Source organism: Hippopotamus amphibius, chromosome 3, assembly GCF_030028045.1.
Source record: "Hippopotamus amphibius kiboko isolate mHipAmp2 chromosome 3, mHipAmp2.hap2, whole genome shotgun sequence".
Lineage (NCBI taxonomy): Eukaryota > Metazoa > Chordata > Mammalia > Artiodactyla > Hippopotamidae > Hippopotamus > Hippopotamus amphibius.
The window spans coordinates 127036730-127045383 of record NC_080188.1 but is presented as its reverse complement, the minus strand read 5'-3'; the positions used below and the strand labels follow the sequence as shown (position 1 = coordinate 127045383).

The 8654-nt window shown below is 45.3% G+C and overlaps 1 protein-coding gene across 4 annotated transcripts in view; it reads right to left on the bottom strand.

Annotated features, from left to right (window-relative positions):
* Positions 1-485: 485 nt before the first annotated feature.
* Positions 486-8654, bottom strand: part of DPP3 (dipeptidyl peptidase 3) — a 35072-nt gene continuing 26903 nt past the window's right edge. For all 4 annotated transcript variants that reach the window (XM_057727576.1, XM_057727577.1, XM_057727579.1 and 1 more), the window contains exons 17-18: positions 3528-3690; positions 486-1033 (exon numbers count right to left, since the gene is read on the bottom strand). In XM_057727576.1, coding sequence (XP_057583559.1) covers positions 861-1033; positions 3528-3690 — 336 coding nt within the window. In that variant the 3' untranslated portion in view covers positions 486-860. The remainder of the gene's footprint in view (positions 1034-3527; positions 3691-8654) is intronic.

Here is an 8654-nt window from a genome sequence, read left to right as displayed (position 1 = left end):
CTTGCAGCTCTGGGTCAGCGGCAGGACCCTCTGGCTTCGAGGCCTGGAGAGGAGCCCTTCTAGTGTTTATGAACCGCAAAACTAACTCCTCCCCGCTTCATCCTCAGGCTTAACCGGGTGGAAAAGGGGCCACGTCCTTTCTTCCCTCCTTACTCTAGGGGTCCAGGCTCAGAGAAACAAAACACCAAGGTTAAGAGGTTAAATCCTACGATTCTGACTGAAGTTGAGGCTTTCCAGTTTTTAGGTTCCTGGAATATTTTAAAATAGAAGAAAAGCCACGAAAGAGGACCACAAAAATTGTACTATGTTCATCTTTGTGACTCTCTGTATATCCACATTTAGAGGTGATGTCAAAATCCTGTTGTGGATGGGAGCCTAAAAATGGCCTTCCTTCCCCCTCCGCAGACCTTGACCCCACCACCCTGTGGGGAGAAAATGACAAGCGAGGCAAAGGCAAGGAAGAACCACACGAACTGCAAAGCTGGTGGTGGCTTCTAATATTTATTTTTCTGGTTATAAAAGGAATACATGAGGACCACTGGATTGGGAGAAGTTTTGAGTCCTGCAGGATGACAGGTCACTTTCTCAGAACGTGCATTTCCTCATCTGGGTAGCCTTAGCATGAGCCCTGCCTTGCCCACCCCCACAGAGGGCAGTGCAGGTCAAATGAGATAACAGGGGAAGCACTTGGTATGCTGGAAAGTGCTGACAAATGGAAGGGCTTAGTGTCACCACCCTCGGCTGAGGTAGCACCAAGGTCTGAGCTCCTGCCCCTCCCCTGGCCCCTAAGACTCACACAAAATGGGGGCCACTTGCTGCCTTGGTATGATGGAGTGGGGGAGGGGCAGCACAACTCTGCCTCAAGCCTGGCCAGACGGGGCCTCACTGGGGCCCTTCCAGAACCGGGCATCGGCTCTGGCCAGCTGGGTGAGGATCTCCTCCAACTCGGGCCCATCCTCTGGGAAGCGCTCAGAGAAGGATTGGATGAGGCCGGCGGCCGAAGCCTCGTACTCAAGAAGCTGTACTTCTGAGCCTGGGGAGGAGATGGAGAAAAAAACAGCAGCAGGGAAAGGTCTTAATAAGGAAACAGAATCATAATCATAATCCTAGGAGCAGCTAGTTCTTCCCGAGCTTTTACCACATGCCAAAGATTCCGCTCAATATTTCTTTATCTAACTGAATCCTTACAATAATCCTATGAGATAAGAAATATTAAAGGGGCAGTATTCATTGAATTGCTGCATGCATTCATTCATTCATTCATTCACTTAATAAAGGTTTACACCAGTGCCATGTTAGGTGAAACAGACACAGTCCTTGGCCTCCAGGAGCTTACAGTCCAGGAAGTGCTTCATCTCTGTCTACTGTGGGGCCCTGGGCAAGTTTCTCAACCTAAGCCTTGGTTTCCTTATCTGTAAAATGGGGGCGAGCACAGTACTTCTCTCAAGAAGCTGTGGTGATTAAATACAGTAATGCATGGAGGGTACGCCCACCAAGTGCCAGCTACCACAAGCATCACGACCTCTGAGCCTATTTATTCACCTGTTAAATGGGGCTGTTCCAAGGGCACCCATCTACCTTATGGGATTAGAGGCGTGCATTTCCCTCTAACACCTTCCCACTGCCCTACCTGCTCGCAGCACCTTGTTCTGCTCTGTGGCATTACGGGATGTAGGCAGCTAAGAGCTCAGGCTCTGAGTTCGGATGGCCCAAGTTCAAATCCTGGTCCTGCCACCCACTCACTAACTGTGTGACCTCGAGCACATACATGCCCTTCCGTGTCTCAGTTTCCAGCTGAAAAATGGGGATGAGAACTTCCTCGTTGAATTGCTGGGAGTTGATGCATGGAAAGCTGTGCCACATGGAAGTCCTCAAAAGTGAGCTATGACCTTCATCAATGTCATCACCACCACCACCTTTGAAAATTCAGGGCCTTAAGGTTTTACCCCCATGTCCTCCCCAACCCCTTCCCTGAGTCCCTCAAAGGCAGATGCGATCTTCCCTTCTCTAAGTGCTCAGACCACTGAACATGTTGTTTCTCTTGGGTGCCCATGAACACGTCCCTTCTATAAGATCATTTCTCTCTGCCTTATTCCTAATGGGCTGTGAACTACCTGAGGTGAGCAATCCAGCCCCAGTGCCTGCCCAGGACTGGCCAATGAAAGCAATGACGATGTTGTCCAAGTAACGAGCACTGACTGTGTGCCCAGCACGATCTACCCCTCACTCATCTGACAGGCACTGAGGGGCTCCTGTGGGTCAGGCCCTGTGCCAGGTGCTGGGCGTGTGCTGTTCCTGCTGCCGTGGAGATGAGCAGACAGGAAAACGGCATAGTGACAGTCGCAGGGAGAAGAGGAAGCTGCGGACCTCCCTGGTGGTCTAGTGGCTGAGACTCCACACTCCTAATGCAGGGGGCCCGGGTTCGATCCCTGGTCAGGGAACTAGATCCCACATGCTGCAACTAAAGACCCCCGCATGCCACAACTAAAGATCCTGCGTGCTGCAACTAAAAAAAACATCCCGCATGCTGCTACGAAGATCCCGCATGCTGCAACTAAGACCCGGCACTGCCAAAAAAAAAAAAAAGACAATTGCTATGATGAAAGTTAAAGAAGAGAAGGCTAGGTGATAGCTCTGGGGGTGTGCCTGGAGGGTGGTGAGCCAGGGGAGAGGGCTGGCAAGGGGTTGGGGCCAAACCCCGTGCAGCCTCTGCAGGACAGAGTAGAGTTTATTTTATTTTTAAAATGAGGTGTATTTTAATTATTATTAATTTTTTTTTGGCCGAGCCACACGGCTTGCTGGGATCTGACCAGGGATCAAACCTGGGCCCAGCAGTGAAAGGACCAAGTCTTAACCACTGGGCCATCAGGGAATTCCCCAGGGTAGAGTTTAGAAGAAACCTCATAAATGCTTTTTTCTCACCAGGAGGAGGTGGTTATTTCATTTAACCCTCACAACTGCCCATGACTGTGGTAGTGAGGAGAGAACGCTCTTAACACAAAAGGGTCTTTAATACAAAAGGTACAAGTGCTCGGCAGACAGGGCCAGGGATTTTGGAAACGGCGCCTTGAGGAGGGAGAGGGACCACGGAGCTGCTGATCTCTCCCCAGGCTCTGCCGAGTCCTACTGTCCCCTGGGCTCTACTCAGCCTGCTGGGAGCCAACTCTCTGCCTAACCTGACCTTCCTCCTGGGCCCCCAACAGCCTAATTCTCCAGAGTGATGCCTGGCCTCCTCACAGGTTTGGGATGTCTGTTCTACAAGCCCCTGCTCTGCTGGCCTTCCTCAAACCTTCTGTTGCCATCTTACAAGCAGCATGACTCTGTGTGCGTGGGGTGGTGGTGGTGGTAAGTGCCAAGGTGTGGGCCTGATGTCTGGCATGGGGAGGGCTGTGGCAGGGAGGGAGGGAGAGAGGCAGGAGCCACCCCAGGTAGCATTTCCTGAGCGCCGGGGTTGGTTCCAGGCCTCCTTTGTGCTCCCAGAGAGCCTTGCACGGCCCTCCATCCAAGGGGGCTCAGGAGTCCATTACCTTCAAGGCGAGTGTTGGGCTGAACAATGAGCTTCCGGGCTTCCTTGCGGAGCAGCACGGTGTCCCTGAGGGAGAGGAAGCACTCGGGGGGCGCGTCAGTGACCGCCGCATACCCCTCATACAGGGCCCGGCCTCCGGCCACATCCCCCGTGGACTTCAGCACCTGTGGGAAGGCAGGAGTTAGTACCTATGATAGGTGCCCTCCCCACATCCACGGGGCTTTGCCAGGGGACCACAGCCGACGGTGCCCAGCCCTGGACCACACCTGCTCCCTTGCAGCTTTACTGTGCTGAATACGTGAGGAGTGCAGATCACAGGCCAGCACAGAGTAAGTGCCCATTCTAAAGTCAAGCTAATGGTTTTCTCATTTAAAGTCAAGCTAATGGTTTTCTCATTTGATTGTCTCACTTGAGCTGTAGACAAGGAAGGTATTATTATTACCTTTTTTTTTTTTTTTAACATTTTTAGGGACTTTCCTGGTGGTCCAGTGGCTAAGACTCCACACTCCCAGTGCAGGGGGCCCAGGTTCGATCCCTGGTCAGGGAACTAGATCCCACATGCATGCCGCAACTAAAGAGTCCACATGCTGCAACTAAAGATCCCAAGGGCCACAACTAAGACCCGGCTCAGCCAAATAAATAAATATTTTTAAAAATTAAAAAACTTTTATTTTTACCATGACAAGTGTTCAGACAATATATTCCTAGTGGTCAATAAATACTTTTCCTTGGCCGCATGGCATGTGGGATCTTAGTTCCCCATCCAGGGATTGAACCTTTGCCCCCTGCCTTGGGAGCTCGGAGTCTTAACCACTGGACTGCCAGGGAAGTCCCCACTCTCTTTTTTTAGTAAAATATTTCACACACCCAAAATATATAGTAGGTACATTATAAAGAATAAGACGCCCATACAACCACCACCCAGCTTAAGAGTTAGTCCAATCGCCCCCTCCTTGACTGCACCCTGCCGCCTCCCCTGTCTTAGGAATCAGCACTCGATGTGGTGCTTATTAGTCCCTTGTTTTCCCTGAGTTTTACGTTATTTAAATTTTTGCCTGCATCCTATGATTTGCTTTCTCTGCTCGAGTTACATCTGAGATTCATCTGTCTTTGTGCGGGCAGCTATAGCTCACCCTTCTCACGGCTATGCGTATCCCACTTACAAACACGCCACAGTTTCATCTCTTCCACCGTTGCTATGTAACCTGTGCTTTTTGTCCTTCGAGGCCACTGGGGACATCCTGTGCCTCTCCTGATGATCAGCGGCAGGTTTACCCTGGAGAATCAAGGTCTGGCGGTCTGGTGAATGCTCATCCTTAAGGGACGATGCCCACATTGTTTTCCAGAGTTGCTGCACCTGTTTACACTCGCAGACGTGGTGGGTGGCAGTTTGTCTTCTCAGCACACCAGGGTGGTGTTGACAGTTTTTCCTTTTGCCAAGCTGGTGGGTGGAAATCTCACGTGGTTTCAGTTGTGCTTTCCTGATGACTAACGAGATGGAACAACATCCCACGAGTTGGTGGGCTATTAATTTTCCTCTTCTGTTCCTGAGTTTTGCCTATTTTTCTGTGGGGTTGTCTTTTCTTCACTTCTTTTTTTAAAGTTCTTTCTATATTTAGATGCTAACCTTTTGTTAACATGTATGTGGTAAACATCCTATCCTGGTATAAGACATCTTCTCACCTTCTTTATGGTAAGTTTTCATAAATAAAAGTTTTTATTATTATTTCTGCCACGCCGCTTGGCATGCAGGATCTTAGTTCCCCATCCAGGGATCGAACCTGTGCCCCCTGCAGTGGAAGCACTGAGTCCTGATCACTGGACCCCTAGGGAATTCCCTAAAAGTCATTTTTAGCGAAAAGGGATCAATCTCTTCCTTGATGTCTTATGCTTCTTGTGTGGGGAGAAATTCTCCTCTACCCTGAGGTCATAAAGATATTCTTTTACCAGTTTAAAACTTTGCTGTTTACCTGCAAGCCTTTAATCTCTCTGGGATTGAATTCTATGTGTGGTATAAAGTAGAAATCCAAAGTGTCCCTCCATAAGGATAACCTATTGTCCCAGGGCCACGATTAAATGGTCCCTCCTTCCCCTGTGATCCGCAATGCCACTTCTGTCATATACCAAACAATCACAGCCCGTGGTTCTGTTCTTCTGGTCAATTTGTCTAATCCTGCCCCAGTGCCACACTAAATTTAGAAGTCTTGAAATAAAATTTGATATCTGGTGGAACAAGTCTCCAACCTGTTTTGCTTCGAGAGCGTTTTGGTTCTGATTCATGGTCCTTTAAGCTTCCATCTAAATTTTACAATCAGCTTGTTGAGTTCCATGAAAAACTTTCTGGGGGCTTTATTCGACCTTGCCAAATACTTTTATTACTTTCAATAAATCATAGATTCTTTTGGCTTGCCTATGTAGACAGTCATATCACCTGCAAAACGATGAGGTTTTTTTAAATTTATTTTTTAATTTTTTTAGCAGCCCACGCGGATCTTAGTTTCCCGATCAGGGATGGAACCAGTGGAAGCAGGGAGTCCTAATCACTGGAACGCCATGTTTTGTTTCTTCCTTTCTAATGCCTAAACTTTTTACTTGTTTTTCTTGTTTCCTTCTAAAAGCTAGGACTTTCAGTACACTGTTGATTAGAAGTGGAAACAGAAAGCATATCTGTCTTACTGATTTTAAAAGGTTTCAACAGATGACATTTACTGTACTTTAACACGTTTTTTTTTTTTTTGGCACACGGGCTTAGTTGCTCCGCGGCGCGTGGGATCTTCCTGGAGCTGGGATCGAACCCATGACCTATGCATTGGCAGGCGGATTCTTAACCACTGCGCCACCTAGGAAGCCCTGTACTTTCTTTTTTTGAGACACTTTTTGTTTTGTTTTGTTTTTGTTTTTTGCTGTGTTGGATCTTTGTTGCTGTGTGTGGGCTTCCTCTAGTTGTGGCAAGCAGGGGCTATTTGTTGTGGTGCGTGGGCTTCTCATTGCAGTGGCTTCTCTTGTTGAGGAGCACAGGCTCTAGGCATGCAGGCTTCAGTAGTTGTGGCACATGGGCTTAGTTGCTTCGCGGCACGTGGAATCCTCCTGGACCAGGGATTGAACCTGTGTCCCCTGAATTGGCAGGCAGATTCTTAACCACTGCACCACCAGGGAGGTACTGAGACACTTTTTTTTTTTTGAGACACTCTTATCAGTTAAAGAAATTCTTTTCAACTCTGAGTTTCCTAAGGGTTTATCATAAATGAATATTGACTTTCAAGAGCTTCTTCTAAATCTGTGGAGATGACTATGGTTTCTCTTCTTTAATATGGTGATTTTCATAAATATATTTTATAATGTTGAATAAACCTTGCATTTCTGGGATTAAACCCAAGTTGGCATTTTCTGGATTTGATCTACTAAGATTTTCTTTAGACTTTTGGCATTTACATTTTCCTTTCCTGAACTACCTTAGATTTTGGTAACAAGATTAAATTGGCATCATACAATAAGGTAGAAATCATTCTCTCTTTTTCTATTATATGGAAGAGTTTATGTAAAATTGATACCACCTGTTACTTGACTATTTTGTAGGATTCACCTATAAAACTCTGTGGGCTTAGCATTTTTTGTATGAAGATTTTAGATCACCAATTTAATTTCTATAATAGCTACAGAATTATTCAAGTTATCTATTCATGAGTCGACTTTAATGTTATATTTTTCTAGGAATTTATCCATCCATCCAAGTTATAAAGTTTACTGCCACAAATTCCTGCTTTATTTACAGTTACACCCTCCTTTAAATCTCTACTCTTATTTATGCCTTCACTTTTTCTTTTTTTTTTTTTGGTCGAACCACATGGCTTGCAGAATCTTAGTTTCCTGACCAGGGATCAACCCCAGGCCCTCGGCAGTGAAAGCGCAGAGTCCTAACCACTGGACCGCTGGGAAAGTCCCTTTCACTCCTTTTCTTGACACATCTTGTCAGATGTTTGTAAATTTTATCAGCTTCTTCAAATTATCAGCTTCGGGCTTTCTTGGTCTTCTCTATATTTGTTATTTAGTACACTTCTGCCTGCTCTTCTCTCTGTGATTTTCCTCCTTCTACTTTCTACTTATTCCCCCTCCACCAATTCTTAAACTTGATGCTTAGCTAATGAATTTATAGTATTTCTCTATTCCTCATATATGCATTTAAGGCTTTTAGGTAGCACTTTAGCTGCATCCCACATATTCTAATTTGTTTTATTTTGTCATGGCTCAGGTCTATTTATTTTCTAGTTTCCATTCAGATTTCTTATTTAAGTCACAATTTACTGTGAAGTGCTTTAAAATTCACACACATACATACACTTTAAATTATTATTTTAATACTGAACTTAAATACACCAGGATTAGAGAATATGGTTATTATGCTACCAATCTTTAATATTCCATTTTATTTATTTATTTCTGGCCACATCGTGCAGCATGCAGGATCTTAGTTCCCCAACAAGGGATGGAACCCATGTCCCCCGCAGTGGAAGTGTGGCGCCTTAACCACTGGACTGCCAGGGAAGTCCTAGGGTACCAGTCTTTAAAGGTGATAAGCCTTTTGCCTATTGCCTATGATGGTCAATTTTTATTAGTTTGCAAAGAACATATGTTCTCTGATTGTTGGTGCAGAATTTTATTCAAGTCTATTAGATTAAGCTTGTTATTTGTGTCGTATCAAATCTTCTACATTTTATTATTTCTTGTCTTGTTAATCTATCAATTCCTCAAACAAGTATTACAGTCTCCCTTTGAAATGGATTTTGCCAATTTCTCCTTGTAGGTGTGCACAATTTTACTTTATATCTTTTGATGCCATGTTATTTGATGAATACAAGTTTAGAATCATTATATCTTCTTGATGAATTGGACTTAATATTATTATTAAATCCTTTCCATCTCTAGTAATGCCTCTTATAAGTCTATTTTATGTGATTTTAATACAGCCGTAACAGTTCTCGTTCACTTAGGATAGTTTTTTCCTATCCTTTTACATTCCGTCTTTGCATCCTTATGTTTTTAAAGGTATCTCTTGTAAACAGCATGAAGACAGATCTTGTCTTTTTAATTGAGTCTGACAGTCTTTATCTTTTAACTAAAGAGCTTGGTC